Source organism: Sturnira hondurensis, unplaced genomic scaffold (assembly GCF_014824575.4).
Source record: "Sturnira hondurensis isolate 20B ecotype Veracruz unplaced genomic scaffold, ASM1482457v3 Scaffold0005329, whole genome shotgun sequence".
Taxonomy (NCBI): Eukaryota; Metazoa; Chordata; class Mammalia; order Chiroptera; family Phyllostomidae; genus Sturnira; species Sturnira hondurensis.
Window position 1 is genome coordinate 5,008,449 of NW_028077960.1, and position 21,297 is coordinate 5,029,745.

General features: G+C 49.9%; 1 protein-coding gene across 2 annotated transcripts in view; it reads right to left on the bottom strand.

The window, feature by feature from the left end:
• Positions 1 to 16,180: 16,180 nt before the first annotated feature.
• The window catches only part of THSD4 (thrombospondin type 1 domain containing 4), a 593,206-nt gene continuing 588,089 nt past the window's right edge, over positions 16,181 to 21,297 (bottom strand). For both annotated transcript variants that reach the window (XM_037047150.1, XM_037047152.1), the window contains 2 exons: positions 18,029 to 18,173; positions 16,181 to 17,622 (listed from right to left, as the gene is read on the bottom strand). In XM_037047150.1, the coding sequence (XP_036903045.1) occupies positions 17,480 to 17,622; positions 18,029 to 18,173 (288 nt within the window). In that variant the 3' untranslated portion in view covers positions 16,181 to 17,479. The remainder of the gene's footprint in view (positions 17,623 to 18,028; positions 18,174 to 21,297) is intronic.

Here is a 21,297-nt window from a genome sequence, read left to right on the forward strand (position 1 = left end):
GTGTCCTGTAGCATTGTTTGTTTGCTTGTTCATTTGTTTATTGAAGTTCCTGGGGTTACATTGGTTAATAAACTTACATAGGTTCCAAGGGTACAATTCGGTAACACATCACCTGTATGTTGTGTTGTGTGTTCGCCACCCCAAGTCATTCTCTTTCTATCACCAGTTATCCCCCTCTACACTTTTCTACTGCCCGCCCACCCCTGTTTCCCTCTGGTATTCACCATACTATCGTCTGTCTATGAGGTTGGTGGGGTTTTTTGCTTAATCCCTTCACTTTTTCATCCAGCACCACTACCCATTCCCCTCTGACAGCTATGAGTCTGTTTTTTATTTTATTTGTTAGTTTATTTTGCCATCAGATTCCACATATATGTAAAATCATGTGGTGTTTGTCTTTCTCTGGTTTATTTCACTTAGCATAATGTTCTCCAGGTTCACACATGTTGTCATAAAAGGTGAGATTCCTTTTTTTTTACAGCTGAGTAATTTTCCATTGTGTAAATGTACCACTACTTTTTATCCACTGACCTACAAATGGGCACCTGGGCTGCTTCCAGATCTTGGCTGTTGTAAATAACACTGCAGTGAACATAGAGGTGGATACCTTCTTTCAAGTTAGTGTTTCAGGTTTTTTTCGGCTAAATTCCCAGAAGTAGAATCACTGAGCCTTGAGACAGTTTTATTTCTAATTTTTTAAGGTAACTCCATACTTCTTTCCACAGTGGCTGCATCAGTCTGTATTCCCATCAACAGTGAATGAAGGTTCCCTTTCTCCACATCCTCTCCAGCACTTGTTTGTTGATTTATTGATGACAGCCATTCTGACAGGTTGTGAGGTGATATCTCATTGTGGTTTCAATTTGCATTTCTCTGATGATTAGTGATGGTGAGCACCTTTTCACATGTCTTTTGCCATCTGTACGTCCTCTTTGGAGAAGAGCCTATTCAGGTCCTTTGCCAATTTTTAAGTTGAATTGGGTTTTTTTTTTGGTGTTGAGTTTTATAAGTTCTTCATAAATTTTGGATATTAACCCCTTGTCAGATGTATCAGCCAATATGTTCTCTGATTCAGTGAGCTGTCTTTTCATTTTTTGATATATTGCTATGAGCAATGTCTGAGATTTTACTTCCTATGTTTTCCTCTAGGGTTTTTATGGTTTTGAGTCTAATAATATTTAAGTTCTTAATCTACTAAATGAACTTTCAGTTATTGACAGCTCACAGAGTATCCCAGATGAAGGGATTTGGAGATAATGCATCCCGATCTCCGAACCTCACAGGCGACTGAACCACGGGAGAAGGAAAGACAAGGTTCACGCAGGCTCCTCAGATGGCTGTCCACTAGGGCTGCTCAGGCTCCCAGTTCGACATTCCTAAAACAAAAAAAATTATTCTTTACACTAAGTTATAGCTTAGTAAAATTAATGTAAAACTGAATTAATGTCATTCAATGTACATTTTGGGGTCTTTTTCATTGCATCAAGAACAGTGCCCCATGATGGGCAATAAAACACGTCCTTAGGCTAACACGGTGTCCCCATAGTACAGTACAGTGAGAGGAGACTAGAAATTCACATACAGGAAGTAAAGACATCTATAAAGTGCTTCTACCTTTATTACAGTACAGATGTTTTGCACTCAGATGTCCCCAACTGGAGCCCTGTGACAGCCACATCCAAGGATGCCAGATCACCACGCGCAGTTGCTGCGTCTTTGGTGCGCCTCGTCAGTAGGTGCCAGTGTCCCCCAACCGTTTTGACGATGCGAACTTGACTTGTGGACCTTGTTAGACATCGTGAGTCGGACAAAGGGCTTGACCTGCCTGTCCCTGGAGAGGGGCTGAAGTGTTTCCTCTATTTTTCCTTATGATTGCAATTTTAGCTAACAAACAATAAACAAGATAAATACACAAACACGAGGGCAACATAAAAAAAACAAAACAAAAAATATGGTTGATGACTTTGGACATATTTTCTAATCTAAGTCTTTCCTTTATTTTTCCCTTTGCTTTTACATACCCTCTCACCCCATCTTAAATGTCTTCACTGAAATTTTTATCTTACTATGCAGATTCTTTTCTTTTCTTTTTTCCTACCGTACTATGTAGTTTTGCGGGAGCTAAGGTGAAGGGAATGATGCAGGAGTGAGGAAAATCCTAGGCTTTGGGTTTGGATTGGCTATTACATGCAGCAGCGTCCCCTCCTGGAGGGAGAAAAAGGCTGAGCGCTGGGATGAGCATTCTCTCTGAGTAAGAGTGCCTGGTTCTCTCTCTCTCTCTCTCTCTCTCTCTTTTCATGGTGTTATTTTGAGAATTTAGTATAATTTTCTCCCCAGCTTTATTGGGATATGATGGACTTAAAACAGTGTGCCGGTCTAAGGTGTACAACCTGTTGTTTTGATACACTTATTATATCACAATCAATTGGCATCATGTTAGCTAACACCTCCATTATGTCACGTAATTATCATTTCGGTTTTTCATTTTTTAATTTTAATTTTTTAAAGATTTTATTTATTTATTTTTAGAGCGGGGCAGGGAAAGAGGGAGAGAAACAGGAATGTGCGGTTGGTTGCCTCTCGTGCGCCCCCTACTGGGGACCTGGGCCGCAACCCAGGCATGTGGGACCCTTTGGTTCTCAGGCTGGCACTCAGTCCACTGAGCCACACCAGCCAGGGCAGGTTTTTATTTTTTGTGGTCAGAACATTTAAGCTCTACTCTCTTACTTTTAAGTATATAACAGTGTTATTAACTATAATCACCATGCTGTTCATTCGATCCTCAGATTTACTTCCCTTACAACTGTCCGTTTGTGCCCTTGAGCGACATCTCGCCTCCCCCACCTCCCCACCTTCCCCCAGCCCCCACAGTTCCAGGTAACCCCCACGCTATTCTGTTTCTCTGAGGTCGGCTGCTCTAGATCCCACCTGCATGACGTCATCCAGCACTTGTCTTCCTCTGACTCACTCCACTTTGCACACTTTTGTCTCTGTGCTTCCCTCCTAGTGTTTCTCCGCAGACCCAGTGCCAGTGTTTCTCCTCAGACGGCACATTCTGTCCTTTCGTCCCACCTCTCAGGCACAGTCAGAAACTATCTCACTCACCCGTCTGTTTAGGTGTTATTGCCTGTCTCCTTTACTGGAAGGTAGGCCTTATGAGACCACAAGTCTTGTCTATCTTGTAAGAGTCTGACACATAGAAGAAGCCTGCTAATTGTTTTTTGGACGACTAGCTAAATGAGTAGAAAGCTCCCCCGGTTTCCCAGCAGAGTTTGCTTCTCTTTTCTCTTTGCTCTCTGCTGTTTCCTTCAGTAGAACCCCTTTCTCTGCTTCAGAACGCCTTGCTCACGTGCCCGCACCTGGCACAGGGACCAACGTGGGGCAAGCCCCTACCAATTCCTGCTGCCCTGACCCCCATGGCCAATGGCATTGATTCTGGCATAGGGGGTTTACAACATTTACTTGCAAATGAAAACAAGTCAACTTAGAGATTATCTGGAAAGAGATGTAGACACGAAGCGTTGCTGATAATTGTGATAGAAAGAGAACGTGTTTTAATAAAAGGCCAGAACCGAAAAATGGCCAGGTAGCTAACCACTTCAGAATGGAATATTTTCCTAGGGATCTTTTCTAGGAGTCTTTCCTTGGTTCCCACAATGGTGCTTCCACATTGGGTTAGCAGGGAAGCAGCCCCTGGTATAAGACAATGGGTCTCCAGGAGGTGCTTAGTACAGGGGCCGGCAAAGGTGGGTCCATCTGTTGCTTCAACTAGAACACCTGTGCATTTGTCTGTTTTATAATTGATAGGATCTTATTTGAACAAAGTTTTTCTCTTCCTAAAAAGTAATAAGAAAATTGTAGGAGCCTCAGCTAAGATACTCTACTTATTAGCTGTGTGACCTCGCATGAGTATCTTAACCTCTCTGGGCTCTTACAGTGAAGAAATAGTAAAGTTAATAAACCTTACCTGAGTGAAGACAGAGAACTGCATTAGAACTGAAGTCCCTTTTTCAGATCTAGGACCCACAATTGCACCAGTAGGTATCAACATAAAATTACAGAGCTCGATCTTCTTGCAGTATCCAGAAGAACCAGAAGGTGGAGCTGTTACTCCATGAGAAAAGCTTTGCCTGCTTCATGGAACGTTTTACTCCCCAAATTCTAGTAGATTTGGTTTTTTGGTTTGTTTGTTTGTTCTTTGTTTCTATTTTTAAGTAGCAGAAAAGAAAACAATATCATTAGTACTCACGACTTTGGGCAGATGATTCAAACTTTCAGTGATGAATTCTGGTAAAGTTACCCAGTGTTTGATGCAGTTTTGTTTTTTTTACCATAGAACCAAAGAGGAGCTTATGTGATGGAGAAATGAGACCCACTGTCTACACTGAGGTGGCGTCTTCGTCCATGAGAACACCTGCTAGATTTATTATATTATAACATATTTTAATAAAATATAGTATTCTATAAAGAAGATTTCCTATGTTCCCATAAGAACAGTTGAGATGATGTGTCAAAACGGCTAGAAACAAAGTTTGATTAGAACTCAGGTTTTCTGTGCTTCAAGAACCAGACTAGCAGGAGTTAGGGGCGTTGAGCGGGGCACACGCTCACTGAGCCGAGACTGGGAGTGACTGCTGAGTTCTCCCCGGGAAGCCTGCCCCGGCTCAGGGCCTGCTGTAGCGCACAAGGCTGCCAGGAATCACGGCCACCGGGGGGGAAAGAAAGTACAAAAGGAACAAGATTAGGCAAATACAGATTGGTCCGAGAGGACGTGTTCCACTCCGCGGACATTTGGAACAGAGCAGGATGAAGCAGAGGTGACGTCTTGGTTCCAAGGGAGACGGGGAGGCCAGGGCAGGGCTGGAGGAGGTTCCACAGGGGGCGAGGCCTGAGAGCGCGGAGCAGAGCCCGCGTCCCAGTGCAGCCCGGGCGCCCTGAGCCTGGGAGCCGGAGGGCTTTCTGGACGCCCGCCTGCCTGTTGTTTCCCGCAGAGTGTGGTCACAACCAGAAGAAATGACCTGCCTAGTCCGGAGTCTGTGAGGGAGGGGTCAGGGAATCGGCACCAGAAAAAGATGTTGTCAATCACTGGGTGCTTCACGCTACCAGTTGTTCCAGTGTTGCTCTCACTTGGCTAATGTTTGGGCAACTTTTAAAGGAAAACAATTGTTTCATTCACACCCGATGCTGAATAAAACAATTCAATGTTTATTGATAATGTTGCAAAAATAAAACTAGAGAAGCTATAACTGTTATGGAACTATATAATCAAAATGAAATTGCTGATCAGGTCAAAACCTCATTTCAAAACAACAGTAAAAACAACACATTGAGAAGACAGATAACGTTTTGCTGGAACTCAGCTGTCCCTGTCAGCATGGATGTAGGGACCTGCTGGACGGTGCAAGCTCTTTTGGGGTTTGGCACGTAGTGGCCAGTAACTTCCCACTCCTGCCCGCCCCCCCCACCCCAGACCTGCATCTCACACAACGAGTCCGCGACGTGACTCGGCCTGCGCGCATCAGCAACGCATCCTCCGGTGCTTAGTCGGCCTCGTTCTCCTCGCAGGGCTTGACTCCTGTGTGTGACAGGCATGCTGCCTGGTCCCGGGCCATGACAACGGAGGTGTTGGGCCATGGAGTCGCCAGCCAGAAAATGGAGTGTAAATATTCATGTCTACTATAACAAGATTATTATTATTATTATTAACATTAACATACAGAATGAAAAATATTCTAAAAATGCTCCTGAAAGACACTGTTTTGTTAAATCCTGTGCCCAGGATGAATTCCCAGGCATGGCATTATTAAGTGAAAAGATATATTTAGCTTTATGGCTCTTGTTACATTGTGCTGAGTGGATTTTCATAAATCAACATTTTCACCGAGATGCTGTTTCTCAGCCCGCCTCCGCCGCTAATGGTTTGCCTGCGGAAAACAGGCGCTCTGGCCTCAGCTACCGCAAGTGCAGCTGGTGCTGGGCTCCTGGCTCCACTCGAAGGCCATCAGTCCTCCGCCCAAACGCCTGACAAGCCAGTCCCCTCTCCCAGGTGAAGCCAAAGTCTTTCCTGACTCAGAAGGCATCTGACTCATCCCCTCCTGCGCTCCCGGCTCCCTGCTCTCTCGGGACTCAACACTGCGCCTGCGGCAGTCCCCGCTGGCTTCCCGCGCCTTCCTCCGCCTGAATCACACTCACCCAGACACGCGTGTGGCTGTTTTGTTCCCATGGCCCCCCAACCCTTTGTGTCTTTACTGTTTGTCTCCCCATTGGAATGTTCGCGCCACTCGGCACTCTGGTCCGTATTCGGTGCCGACTGTCAGGGGCAGAGCAGGCCTCAAGGAATATTTGTGGAACGAGTGAGTGAGTGACTGTCACATCTGGGGAGGCATAAAAGCACGTGACAGAAAGTGAACCCCAAGGGAGAAAGCCCGAGCTCAGGGGCAGGGGCAGGGGCTGCTTCTCTCCCTCCCCTCCAAACCGGGAGGCCTGTGTTCGGCCTTGACCAACAGAATGAGGCGCAAATGGTGTCTGGGATTCCCAGCCAGGTTTTGAGATATCTGGCAGCCTCCCTTTCTTTCTCTTGTGCGACCACCCTCCTGCAGTCACAGTGTGGGGGGAGGCCCGAGGAGAGGACCCCTGGAGGCGGAGAGGCCCCCAGACCAGACGGTGGAGAAGCCCGGGTTCCTGTAACAGGCAGAACTGAGGCCCTGGGTAGGGACTCTGGGCAGGCCGTGCAGACACCCCAGCTGAAGCATCAGGCAGTGAGTGAAGGAGCTGTCTCGCAGGGTCGGTCCCAGTGGATGTCACGTGGAGAAGAAACAAGCTGTGCCCCATGTGCCCTGACTGAGTTTCTGGTCCACAGAATTATAAAGAATAATACATCAGTTGTTTTAAGCCACTAAATTTGGGGGGGGTGGTGGTTTGTGATACAGTAGTTTGTAAGACAAACGAGTGCATTACCTGAGAATGTAAATTGGGTGTGAGGGGGGCATGGGTCTGAGCTCCCACAAGCCACAAGGCAAAGATGAAAGTAAATGCTGGGGAAGACCACCCAGGGCTCAGGTGGAGCCAGGAGTCAAGAGCCTCTTCATCAGGGGGAGAGAGTAGAGGCTGATGTTGGTATCAAGTTCAAGCATGGCTGGACCTTTGAGTCCCTCTTGCACCCTGGCCAGTGGTCACACCAGATGGACTCTGGGTTGGAAGGACAAATTTTTGGAAGTCACATAGAAAAGCAGGACACAGGAGTAAAGGTGGTTCCTTGAAGCATTTTCCCGGGAGACAGTAGGGGGTGTGTGTGTGCGAATACCACAGAAGAGCTGCCCACTGTCCCCAGGCTTTCCATCTAGAGCCAGATAATCTTCACGATGCCACAACAGCATCTGCTGTGATGTGAGACGCATGCTCAGGGAGTGAGTTCTGGTTAAGTTGAGTTTTAAAGGGGTTGTTGCTTTGCACGAGGATTATTCCTTTGGCGAGTCAGTGTGTTCCAGAGGAGCAGGCACAAGCTTTGACTTGGGTTTGACTTCCGCAGCCATGTACGCCCCGTGTGATCACAAGCTTCCTAGTCCAGCTGAGACATGGCTTTCTGCGCTAGAAAATGGGGAGAAGGGTGCCCGGCCGTGCAGGAGGCCGCACGAGTGGCAGGAGACGTCCTGTGCTGCTGTGTGCGTTCCCGGCCTGCCTGTTCGTAAATAAAGTCTCACCGCGCTGCCCACCCACCTGTCAGACAATGGAGAGGCAAATATGACGTCCATTTATTTGGCATTCATTTCAGAAGCCTGGTGGCCTCCATCCGTCTGGCCTCTTTAGGCAGGGAGGGGGAGGGGCCTCCTTATCTGCAAATGTTTTCCTTTGCACAGCATTTTGTAGAGTCCGTTGGATTTAGGAAACCCCAATGCCCCAGACTGTGCTTGGCACATGGTGTGTGCTCCATAAATGTTTGTGGGATAAAGGGAGATGTACGGCCAGAACCCGTTTCAGGGGTACTGCCCCATCAGGCTGGTCACAGGAGATGCCAGCGCACTGCGTGGACTCTGCTGCTCCGGCGGTCAGCCAGCGTGGCTCCTCTCACCCATCGTGCCGCTGCAGCTGCATGTCCAACGCCTGGTGATGGACCCTGATGGCCCGAGTTGGTCATGAGGAGCCTTTCTCTGGTTTGCAGCTGAGGTGGCCACGGACCCCATTCTGACCAGTGAGATCTGAGTGGACGTTTGTAGGCTAGGGAAAGGGTGCGAGGAACATGTTTGCTTTCTTAGCAGGTGGAGACCAATGAAGTGCGATTGCTCTTCCTCCTTCTTGCCCTGCAGATGATGTAAGAGCTGGAGCAGAAGAAGCTGTTTTGCAGCCATGAGGAAGAGACTGCCAAGGAGCTGGCCTGGCGACTGTTAAGTTGCTGAAACCACGCCAGCAACTGCTTTCCTCTAGGCTTCTCATTACAGTAGTAAAACAAATTCCTGTTCACATAGTCAGATTTTCTTTTAAGTGTTACCAAGTGAAGACCTGAATGACACACAGATTATCTGGATAAGAAAATAAATCATGCATGACATGAGTGGGAAGATGTCAGTTTTAGAGTCTGTTTCATTGACTGAAGGGATAAATGGGCAGCTTAAGTCTAAGAATTTCAACACAAAGTTGAAGACTAATAAAGAATCCCAGCAATGGTTTGCTGTACTTCCTAATACAAACCCCGCCCCCAAACCAAAAAACCCTGCAACTTTTTAAAGGGTTAATTTAAGTGCCTCATTTTCAAAGAGTCAGCTTCACCCAAGAGCTTGTACGACCTGCAGAACCTCAGGCTGCCTCCCAGAGCCACCCAATCAGAAATCGAAGTTTAACAAGACCCAGGTGACTCGCACACCCTTCCCAGGGGCTCCCAGCCCGAGAACTTCCTGACGGTGCCAGGGTACCAGTGCCTGGTCTCCACCCTCAGGAACCAAAGACTAGACCCAGGGGTGTCCAACCTGCGGCCTGTGGGCCGCATGTGGCCCAGGGTGGTTGTGAATGTGGCCCAACACAAAATCATGCATTTACATAAATCATTATGAGATCTTTCTTGTGATTATGTGTCGAAATGTATTATTTAACGTGTGGCCCAAGACAACTCTTCTTTTTCCAGTGTGGCCCAGAGACGCCAGAAGGTTGGACACCCCTGGTAGAACATCTGAGAGGTGGAGGTTCCCAACATGACTTTAAATTTTTTTTCAGTTGATTTCATTACACAGTGAAGCTGAATGAAAACCCGAGGTAGGCCCTGCTACTTAACAGCTGGGTCCTTGGTCAAGCTACTTCTTCTTTTTGAGCCTCAATTTATTTATCTCTAAATGCTCACCGAATGAAGCACTTATTTCTTAAGGGTTGCGAAGATTAAACTAAATCATGTAAAGCACCTAGGGGATACCTGGCACATAGTAGGTGTTCCTTAAGTTATCCACCCTGAGAAAAGCCTGGGCAGGAGTCGGCTGCAGGGACACCGCGCCCGCCTCTGAGGCGGGTGCGCACGGGTCCCGGCCGGGCCACTGCTGCTCCGAGCGCAGGCGGGAGCGAAGCAAAGCTGTGGGATCGCTGCGCCCTCATCACCCCGGGGGATGCTCATCGTTAGACAAATGTGAAAAACACTGCAAAACACATTACTTCTCCTAATTCCTATCCTCTTAGTTTATCCCCCCACCTTTTTATTTTGGAAAGTGTCAGAGTTCAGAAAAATAAAGAATAGTTTAATGAACACACATACCCTTTACTGCTGTTCACTGCAGTGTGTTTTGTCTTACTCGCGTGTATTCTGTGGCTACACACACGTGTGCACATGCCTACAGTCTGCTGACCCACGTGGGACTAAATTGCAGACACGGTGACCTTTGTGCCTGGCTGCTGCCCCGGGCGCGCACTCCTGCCTGAGCAGCTCCCGCCCGCACGTCCAAGGAGCTCCACGCGATTCCGCTGTGTTATCTTCAGTATGCGCGGTGTTTAAGCTTCCCTCTGCCCAGTGATCCGGATCACTTCGGTTTGGCCGTCTCCAAGTCCCGCCACGCCCACCACAGGATGTCTTATTTAGAACCAAGTTCTGCCTCTCTCCCTTTTCTTCGCTGGTCTGCTGCAGGTCTCCAGGTTCTCCTCGCGACCCTGGTAGCTCTTGAGATGACTGAAGACAGTTTCCTCTCCAGCCCCATCCCCACCGCAGTCACCATCCTGGTCACCTCCTCTGGGCTTTTTCCTGGTGGTCAACCAGCCTGCCTGGTGTGTGGCCCCTGGGACTGGATCTCAAGGGTTCCCGCTGGGTCTGGTCCCCACAGCGGAGAAGCCTGTTGCCTCCCTCTGGGTGATGGTCGTATGTCTTCAAATGCAGCGGACCGGTGGATCGGTCACACGGAGCCTGAGCAAACTGAACCGCTCCTGACGTGTCATCGACGGCTAAGCCTCCCGTCCAGTCCTTGTGTGACTGTCATTATTGATTGGTGTTAATGTGGAGAAAGAGACCGGAGATGACATGTGCTTGGCCCAGAGTGTGCCAGGCCCTGGACAGATGGGGGCGGGAAGCCACTGATGCCACCAGCGGGGGTTGGGGGGTTGGGGTGGGGTGGGGTGTAGCTGGAGGCTAAACCTCTCTGAGTGTCAAGGTTCTCGTTTATCGAAGGAGATGCTAGTCCTACTTCCTAGATCTGCTGGGGAGATTCAACGCGATGAAGTCCGAGTGCTCTGCACAAGGTGACTACTGCAGAGTGAATGGGATTGGGGGCAATGGAAATGTGTCAGGTAACAGTGAATGTGTCACACACCCCTGAACTGAATGCTTTAAGATGATTGAAATAATGAATTTTATGTTGTGTGAATTTTACCATGATTAAAAATAGAATAAATGGAGATTTTTTTCCAGGCAGGAAAGGTGGCGGGCGGGGTGGGAAGCACACCTCAGGCACAAGAATGAATTTCCGAGTCACCGAGGAGGCGCTGTGAACACGGGGTTCAGGGCAGAGACCGGGGTGCCGCTGGCTCTCTCTCTGGTCCAGGGTAACTTTCAGGGTAGCTTCAGTGTGCACCAAGGTGACCTAAACCCAAGACCAAGGTGAAGTCAGCTCAGGGCGAGTTGCAGGACGTTTTAGGCGAGCTGAGATGGAGCCACGCTCAATCGGCACAGTGGGTCCCAACCTTCTCTCCCACCAGGGGCAGGTTTAAAGAAATCCCTGGTGCGGATGGCTGGGGTGGGGGTAAAGGTAGACAACTGTACTTGAACAACAATACTTTTTTTTTTAATAAAAAAGAGAGAAATCCCTGGAAAAGGACAATCCCAGGCATGTCCAACACTCCTGAATGTTCTCTTAGGCTCCTCTGAGGACTCTCACAGAGTCAAGGCTGGGACTCATGTCGCCCGGCAGGCTGGCATCCTTGGTGTCTGAGGCGGCCCCTGTTCGCCAAGTGGCCCAGCCGCCAGCCCTAGGGCGCCCGGAGCCCAAGTCCCACGAGCCAGCCCACCCACTGCTAGAGGGCTTGGTTCTCCTTTATAGAGGGGCCGGTTTTGAAGCAACGTAAGCAGAAATGCAAGAAGGCCCAAGAAAGCACAAGTGTGGTAAGAAAGCTGATCTTTTAATCAGTTTATTGTATTTTGACAATAAAAATAAATTAGTCACACACAAAAATAGTTGTCATTTTTACTGAAGAGAAAAACAGACTGTGTTTACTCATATAATTCTCCTTCCACTCTCCACCTCCTTAAACAGTAAGGCCACACCGCAGGGTGACGCGGAATTGCCGGAGTATTCAGTGGGTTTCCCGCTCCTGGCCATGCAGTTAGCCGACAGGACAACCCAGAGCCCCCACTGCCGCCGTCCCAGCAGGGACCCCCAAGACACGCCCCACCTGTCCCTGCGAGTGGACTCTGCCTCGTCCACAGCGCTACTCCAGCCTCCAGCAACGTGGTGCTGGTGATCCTACCGAAGGAGGCAAGACAGAGAGAAGAGACAGCCCACCGTCATCTCTTCTTCTCCAAGTGTTTGGGTCACGATGAAGAGAGGGCCGCTTATGTGGCCAAATATACTATTTGAGATGGGAAGGTGGCGATCTAGACAGACCTGTGTCAGGAAAAATGCCAGGGTTTGCAAAAGCCCCTGAGCCGGTCGAAAGCAGAGTAATTTATATTTGATCTTAAAACCCAAGGAGTTTGACTAATCAGTATATTAAATTGTAACTATGGACTTAGGATAAGACGTTGCGTAGCACCTTTCTGGGAGGCTGGGTTAGTAAGATCAAATGATTTCACACAAATGTGGTTGCGTATGTAAATAAATACCTATAAGAACCTTTTAAAATTAACATATTCTAAATAATAGAACTATTTTGGTGTCGTGACTCATTCTGCCAAGAGTTCAGAATACAAATTTCCTATAAACATCTTGTATTTACAAAGAACAAATAATAAGTTATAACAAAGTATATCCTTCTGTCAAGCTGAAGGGTGGGGCTCTGGGAGTCAGGGCGGGTGGGAGTCAGCGTCTGCAACAGACTGGCCTTCCTGTCACCGCGACCGGTGCCCACTGCCTGGAAGAGGCCGAGAAGGTCAGTTGGAAGTCCCCCACCTCCCCATGGCCACTTTTCCTTAGCACGTGGCTGTCTCCACCGCAACCCCCCGAATAGAGCCCGGACTGTGGGACGGCTCAGGGAGGAGAGGGTCACTTTGCTCCAGCCGAGGAGCGGGAAAGCAAGGTGAACGGAGAAAGAGAGATGGTATCAGAGGTTTCTAGTCTACGCGAGGCTCTGCCACCATCCAGGTGTGTGGCCCTGGGCAAGGAACTGGCCACTGGGACACTTGGTTAGCTACAGAGAAGGACTGGTCCGAGCGGCTCTGACCGATTTGCTAGTGGGTCTCTCACGGCCACGTGTAGCTTGGGGCAGGGTGCGACACTGGATGCCAAAGGGCAGGCACAGAAGCAGGAAGTGCGTGAGCCCGCACTCGCCCCCGCAGACCTGGCGAATCACTTCAAGCTGCTCTGCTTATGGGGCGGCCCTAACCCAGACTTCAAAGGCGTGCCGCCCCAGCTGGCTGCCGGACCCCTCTCCAGCATCCCTGACAAATGGCCCCTCAGCCTCTGCGGGGACCTTGGTGACAGGTCGGTTGCCACCCACCAGAGGGGCCTCTCCTGTCTGAATGTCCTAACGTGCAGAATGGCGGTTCTTCTGCAAGCATTAAAATCTGCCTCCCTGTAGCTTATCTCCTGGTTCTAGGACAGCAAGCCCAAGGTCTCTTCTGCAGGCTAAACATTCTCACAGGGTCCTTTGCCCTGTTTCTAACCGCCTGCACCCTCATCAGGACCGGGTTCACCTGAACGCACACCTGAAGGTCTTCGCAGCTTCCCCACGGTTGTAAGCAATGTGGTGTGACTCTCACCACTGCTTTCTCCTTATGGAGCCTAAACGTTTTGTGTTTTCATTTGTTTGGGTTCATTCCACTCTCCTGGTTCACACTGAGCTTAGCTGAAACTCTTATATCTTCCTCACCTTGTACTTTCATAGTTTTTTTTAAATCTAAAGGTAGGACTTTATATTGCTCCCTGGTGAATAGTCTCCCAGATCTTTTTGGATCCAGAACCCGCTGCCTAAGCTGGTGGCCCTCTGATGTGCTGCCGTCTACGGCTTACGGCCCCTTCCCCACTGCAGCGGTGCGTCCCCCGCCAAGCCTCGGCCCCTCCTGCCACACTGACCTCAGCGCCTTCAGGTTTGATTATTAGGTCTGTTTTAAGGTAGGTCCTGTTTCTTTGTACCACGTTTATTTGTGTCTTCTTCCCCATCAGAAAACCAGTATTTAAACTCTAAAATGGTCATAGTATAAAAAAAGACTTTGGTTTAGAAAGGTACTAGTCATACTAGTAATATCTGGATATCTCTGTCTGCCACACGGCTTGATGAAAACAAATTAAGCTTGTGTTTCCAAATTTTTATCCATCCATAAGATCATTTGTTTTAAAGGAAAAAGTGCTGAATGCTAAACACTTTGAGGATCAGTAAATGATATAATACATATGCAAAGAAATGAAAAAGGAAAACTCAGAAGAACCCTGGACCAGACAAGTAAGCAAAGGGACAGCCGGGCACATTCAGAGAGCCCCTGAGCAGGGCAGTGTCTGCGTGGAGGCAGACCTTGCTCCTCTGGGTTCTCCCTCGCTGGTCAGAGGCACCTAAGATGCCTTCAGTGAGCGGAGCTGCCTTCCCCTGGCGGTGGGCCTTACAGCATTTTCTGTAGCGTGGTGTGTTGCTCTATTTGCTCTTTTTCTATGGGGAGAAATGCAAAACTGACTGCGTTAAATGGCCTTTGCTTAGACTGTGAGGGGCACAATTTCCTTTCCCATAAGTAAAAGAGAACAAGCAAACTTCTGTTTGGAGCTTTGGTGATGTTTGTGAGAAAAACATACAAGAGCTTAAATTCACCTAATTTTTAAAATTCAGGGCAGGGAACGAGGCAATCCAGTACACGGAAGAGATAAAGTGGAGGCAGGTGTAAATCTCTTTTGCATTGTGGCCGGTTAAGGGACATGGAGAAGCCTGAGAAGAGGTGGCAGGTAGTGGAGAGGAGAGGGCAAAGCAACGGGGCGCAGGAAAGGGAGGGGTTATCACAAGGTCAGCTTTCCTTAGACCTGCCCCCAGGAAGGGCATCACCGGAAACAGCAAAGGGCTTTATTGGATGTGTTTTGCTAAGGACAAAGGCATTTAGGTGTTGACAGGAGAAACTAGAATGTTAGTAAAAATTGGATTTCTAAGACGAGTAAGTTGGTAAAACTAGTTCTAGTAATTTATGACCTTTCCAGAGATAAATGACTTCCAAGACTGGTGTGACTATTTGTTGGAAGAGAACCACCCCCCCTACTTTAGGCTTCGCACCCCTCACTACCCCTCGGGAGGGTCAAAAGGTTGGTCCACTTGCTCCTGCCCAATTCTACAACTGGCAGGATGGCTGATCTTATGGGAGGGTCACTGTGTTTTTAAAGAATTGCAGGTGACATTTGGGAGCCACAGGACAGTCAGACAAAGAGACAAAGCCACCATCAGCCAGCCCACCGTGACAATCCTGAGGCGGAAGGACCTGGGACACCCTCCTGCTGCAGGGCAGAGAAGTCCCATTTAGGACAGGGAACACAGTCAGGAACGGTGGCCTTACCTGGACTGTCAGCTTGAATGACTACAAAGTTTCTTCTTAATCTCAGCTGAAATCAGCTTTCCTGCACCCTACCCAGGGACCCTGCTCTACCCTCCCGCAAGCAAAGACCGTCTCTTTCACGGACCCCTTGGACCTCTCCGAGTGACTGGTCTTGCTCAATGGGATCTGAGAGCAGCCCCCTCCAGGAAAAACTCCCCTGTGACTAGAAGCAAAAGCCGGCAGTGAAGGGAGGAGGGTGGGCCCTGGATGGAGTCATCCGTACACTTGGTGGGCGCCGGCAGCCGGGCCTCTTCCTGCCTGCTTCTCCATACGGTCCCGGAACGACCAGGAGAGATGGAGGTGCCACTGAGAAGTGCTGGCTGAGGCTCCCAGCAAGAAGACAGCCGCAGAAAGGCCACAGAGGATTTCTGAAAGCTCAAGGCCAGTGGGGACCTAGCAGAGTGTGTCAGGCCTGGCTGGCGTGGCCATACTGGCTCCGAGAGGTGCGAGTGATCATCTAAGTAGCAGATTTCCGGCAGGGGCGCCCCACCTTTCGGGTCTCTGGGCCACGCTGGAAGAAGAGCTGTCTTGGGCCACACCTTAAATACACAAATACTAACGAAAACTGATGAGTAAAAAAAAAGGTTTTAAGTAAATTTACGATTTTGTGTTGGGCCGCATTCACAGCCATCCTCAGCCGCATGCGGCCCTCGGGCCATGGGTTGGACACCCCTGGAAAGGGCTCATGGGAGAAAATTGCTAAGGCTTGCTTTGAATGGGACATAGGCTCAGGACCGTGGTACTGAATAAGGTAAATTTTCTGTAAGCTTATGCTTTGTTTAGCCAGATATTTTTCTTAATGGGTAAGTTAGTGGATTTTTTATATAGTTCACCTCTCAGTAGCCCCTGCACCCCGCCCCAGCCTCTGGAACTACCGAATTGGGAGAAGTGAGTGAGGGGGACCTGGCAGTTGCAGCCCTGGAGTCCGAAGCCCCCTCCCTGCCGGTCTCAGTGCTCCCTCAGGAGGAGGGAGGAGGGGGAAGGGGGAGGGGGGAGGGGAACCTGGGCTGGGAGTCACTGATGGAGGGAGGAAGGATTTGAAGGCATGGAGAGAAATCCATAAATCAAACCAGAAAGATCAAAGCCAGACTCTTTCTCCTATAAACATAAGGCTTTTGCCGAGATGGGTTGGGTGGACTTTCCTCGGGGTAGTGTGTGGGGAACAGCCCGGGGGTGGGTGGGGTGCTGGCTGAGGAAGGGGCAGCTGCCCACAGCTCTGGAAATCTGTGCGGTGGCCAAAGGGAAGCTGACCTGCGGTTCCAGGGGAGTGAAAACTCACTGGGGAGTGAAATCAGCATTTCAGGCCATCACCTTGATATCCAATGGCTTTACAGTGTCACGGGACAGCTCCTTCAAGACAGGGTTTGACAGAGCCTGCAGGAGGCCTGTAGCCAGGCTCTGTGACTTGTGGGGGAGGGGATACCCCAAGCAGACTTCTGAAACTCCTGCTGCTGGGCTGACATTTTGACCTTTGGCTGGGGCAGAAATGCAAAGGCCTGGGTTTTCTGATTGGGAAGCTTGTCAGCCTCTAGGTCTGAAATGAAGCCGCATCCTGCAGACCTGAGACCTCTGGACTAGCCTTGGGGTGAGGGTTTGTGGTCAGCTGATGGGGGGTGGGAGTCAGCTCTACCACCGACCAGTGACTGTGCTTGGCAGGTCACTGAGTCTGTTTCCTTGTCAGTGAAGTGAGGATCATGACTCATTCCCTGCCCCTCTTCTGGGATGCGGTGAGCCGCTTATGGGATAATATGACTGTGAATATGACTGTGAAACAATAAAGCACGACAGTGGTGTGAGATAACTGGTCATCAGGCAGGAAAACAGCCTAATGTCTTTGAGACTGAAAACAGGCACAGCCGGGCTGAGGTAACAGAGAGACGCAGAGACGCCGTGTGGGGCCCGGGGTAGGGGCGCTGCCTCCTCTGACTCTCCAGGGGCCGCTGACCCCGGAGAGGCCGGCAGCGCCTGGGAGGAGGCAGCGCCGCCCAGTGAGGGCCATCACTGACTTAGAAAGTGCCAGGAGGAAGTTGGCTGAGAGCTGCGCGCCCGCCCGCCCCACTGCTTGGTTTTCACAGAGCGAGGTTAGCGGGTGCCAGGCTTCCCAAGGAGCGGTCGTCAGTTTGCGGCGATGCTCACGGCAAGGCTCTGCTCCGGGCACCGCGTGCACACTTTATGAAGTCAGGGCCGGTGACCCGTCCGCTGGCAGCGCCCTGGGCCAGGGCACCCAGGGGGCGGGGCAGCAGCCCCCGGTCACCTTGCTCACAGACTCGCTGCTGCTGGGCGGCGGGTGGGTGCAGGGTGTTATCTGCTTCCCAAGAAGCCCGGATGCTTGTTAGCCACTCGGGTGCAGGAGGCGCAGCAGGCAGTCTTGTAGTAGTTGTAGACGCAGAGGCGGGCCTGCACCACCACGTTGCAGTTGTAGTACCTGTCCTTGCAGCTCTCGTCTGGAGCAGGGAGAACAAGACGCTGTGAGCGCTGGGCCGGAAACCACGGGGAAGGCAGAGCGCCACGAGGTCTAGGCCGGCCCTGCTGCCCATCCCCCCCACCGGCTACACTAGAGCTTGCATTTCTCTTTCTTTAAACAACATGGACGTCTCACTGCTTTGACTTGAGGATGATGGAACTAAGTCTCTGAATGCATTCCCATTGTAATCAACTCACAACTATATCTTTTGTGAGTGATGATCCAAGCCACCCACAAAATGCATCATCCCCAAAGTACTTTGACCCCTGAACTCTGTGACTATGCACAAGGTCACAAGTGGGTGTGGCATTTCCTTCCACACTGGAGAACTTGACTGAGCCCAACGAAGATGAGTCTCTACTCCAAGGTGGGGGTGCCCTACTTACCGACTTCAGGGACACAGTCCTGAGGGTTGCATGATTCTTTCTCTTCTGGTTTCAGCTGAGGGTCACAGAGATTGCTGAGGGTCATGTCGTCTGACAGACAGCGCACCTCCCGGACCCGGAAGCCACCCTGGCAGCTCTTGGAACACTGCATGGGGACACAGGGAGAGAGTGAGATTTCTTGGCAGCGATTGGCCCAGCACACTGCAGAGGGCAGACACGGGATAATTTCAAACATCTCCAAAAGGAGACAGAATGTTCAAACACACTCATGCAGCTATCAGCTAGTTTCAACATCCATCAACTCGTGGCGAGTTGTTTCCCACCTACACCCTGCCTGAGTCTGCCCCTCGAATTCTTGCTGTTATTTCTGATCCTCCCCCCAGGGACACACTTACTGATTTTAGAGAGAAGGTAGGGAGGGAGAGAGAGAGGAAGAGGAACATCAATTGGTTGCGTCTCATACACACCCCGATTAGAGACAATCAAATCCGTAACCCAGGCATGTTCCCTGATGGGGAACCAAACCCGTGACCTTTTGGTTTACAGGACGATGCTCTAGCCAACTGAGCCACACCAGCCAAGGCTCCCCTTGGGCTGTCGTGAAGCAAATCTAGACACCATATCATGTCTTCCATAGTATTTCAGTTTGTGGTTCTAAAACACAAGGACCCTATAAAAATGACCACGATACCATTATTACATCTAGAAATTAGCCATACATAGTTCTGTGTTACTTTTAATTACAGGGGTGGGCAAAAGCAGCTTTACAGTTTTTTGCAGAGAAAATAATGCAATAATTAGTAAATAATAATACGAGGAAAAACTCTTCACGTGCCCACCCCATAGATATTCAGTGTTCCTATTTTTACTTGTGAATCTCATAGATTTTTTTAATATAGTTTTTTAAAAAACTGGGATCCACATCAGGTCTGCACACATGACCTTTAACCCATACATCCCCCCCTTCGCTGCTTCCTCCCTCTGCACCGAGTTACGTGTCCGGGAGAGCTTCCCACAGTCAGGATTCTGCTGACTGCATCCCATGGTACAGCTGAGCATGGTCCTCTGCAAACTGGAAACGGGCTAGAAGAGGCCTTGACAGGCGCAGGTTTGACTTTTTTGTGGTGAGGCCACTTCATAGGGTCTGCATGACCGTCTCTCTTTGGGGACGTCAGCAGGGCCCAGGGGCTTCAGTTCACTTGGGGTTGAGGAATCGGAGTGACATTCTATCAAATCTCCTTCTCCTCCACCGCCCCCCAGCCACGCCCTACACACTCTGGCACTGACCTAGAGGCGAATAATGAGTTGGTTTCCACCACGTCATCTAACCCACAGAGCATGGTTATAATGGGTGGATTGCACACGTGTGCTGCGTCTCCTTCGCCTGTGGCAGTTGTTATTTTTCCTGCTGCTCACTGGCATCCATCAGGGGCTGGCAGGAGCCTCTGAAAGTTGGTTCTTGGGTCCTCTGGCCAGAAACTCAGGTGCCTTTGAGAACGTCCTTGTTGCTGTTATAGAAAGGTATCTAATGTATACATATACGGTCCCAGACCCGGAGCCAGCCATGACCTAAGACTTCCTCCTGGTCCCTCTGGTGGAGAGGGCTGTACTGGAGCCGAGTTCTGGCTGGTAACGTGCCCTGCCCTGCCGGGCTGCTCGCTGTTTCTAGGCTCTCTCAGCGGATACAACTAGGGAAATTAGATAGGTTAATTTATGAGTTCACCCTGATATTTCCAATGCAAATTCAGGGCAACAGGATTTTCACTTAAACTTCCTCTGTCTTTCTTATCTGTATCTTTTCTCACCTAAGTTGCGAGCTCTCTCTCTCTCCAGGAGACTGGGTACAATGGAGCTGTACTATTGCATTAGCATACGGATGTATTTATCATCATGGCGCAATACAGCATGTTACTCTTCTATCGCTCATTGCACACCCGACCGTCTCGGAGGGCAGCACGCCGCCGTCACTCGGCATGTGGGGGCTGCAGGCAGCGTCAGCGTTTCCCCGCGGTTCCTTTATTCTTTGGGGGGGCAGTCGGAGTGTTGCGTGCAGTACTCCTGAGGCCACCGACCAAATCGATACTTAGGTGAATTCGCTTTATCTCATTTCTCCATGATTAGGGGTGGTTTTTCGAAACTTCATTTTATTTTATAATGCTATAAAGTGTTTACTTCGATCCAAACTCAATTTTAAGCTCAGACTTATAAACCAAGGCACATTCAGAGACATCCAGGTTCCCTCACAGTCTCTGTGGTCATCACTCATGTCGAGGTCCCGTCACGCACGACAGACCCTCTTGTGCTGTTATTTGCAGTGAGACGCGGCCCACCGTGTCCGCTGGCACTCATCGGTCCAGCGTCTGTCCCTACAGTACTGCTTTTTACAGAACATTACATAAAGGAAATCATACAGTTTGCAGCTTTTGGGGTCTTTCCCTCATTTAGCAAAATGCACGTGAAGTTCGCCCATGGGGTTTAGGCGCCGAGTGCTCATGTGTTTTTGCCGCTGGGCAGCGTTCTGTTGTCCGAGGTGCCACCTTGACCTGCGGAGGGACATTGGGGCTGTTTCCGGCAAGGTGTCTGCAGAGTTTGCCTCCTGTGATGTGACCTGCTGTGTCTGGCCTTTTCTAGGCTCTCCAAACCAAGTGAGGGAAGAAAGTAGTGATCTGTTTGTGTCCTCACGGGCCTTGGCTGACATCGAAGTAATTCAGTCCCATTTTCCGGAGTTGACAGCACAGCCCCGCACCTGGGCACCTCCCTCGTTCCCTCTGCCTCTGGGGTGTGGCTCGCCACACTCCTGAATGGCTGTCCTCACTGGCACTGACATTCACTCTTTGGAAACAGAATTTTCAGTGTTTATTCATATATTTTATAAGCAAAATCCCTTTTGAGTGATTTTGAGAAAGGCTTTGGCCTCCACCCCGGACTCACCAACAGCTGCCCGGTGGCAGGGGGCGGGGATCTTCAATGGGGCGAAGCAGAGTGAGCCCCACCCCACGGCCCACAGTGCATCCAATGGCCACCACAGCACTGATAACCTGAGGATGTTTTCTGTTTTAAGATGTTTCTCGAAAATAAACTCTCTTCACTTGAAAAAAGGGGGCGGTGGTTCATCGCTATTTCCATCCTTGCCCACTTCATCCCTAACAACCTATTACTTCTGTGTTTGCTGTCCCTCGGACTCGCCTTCCCTGCTTCTCACCACCTCCACATGGCCCTCTGCCTCGCAAAAAGGGTCCGAGACGGCCTCAGAAATGCTTCCAGGGCTA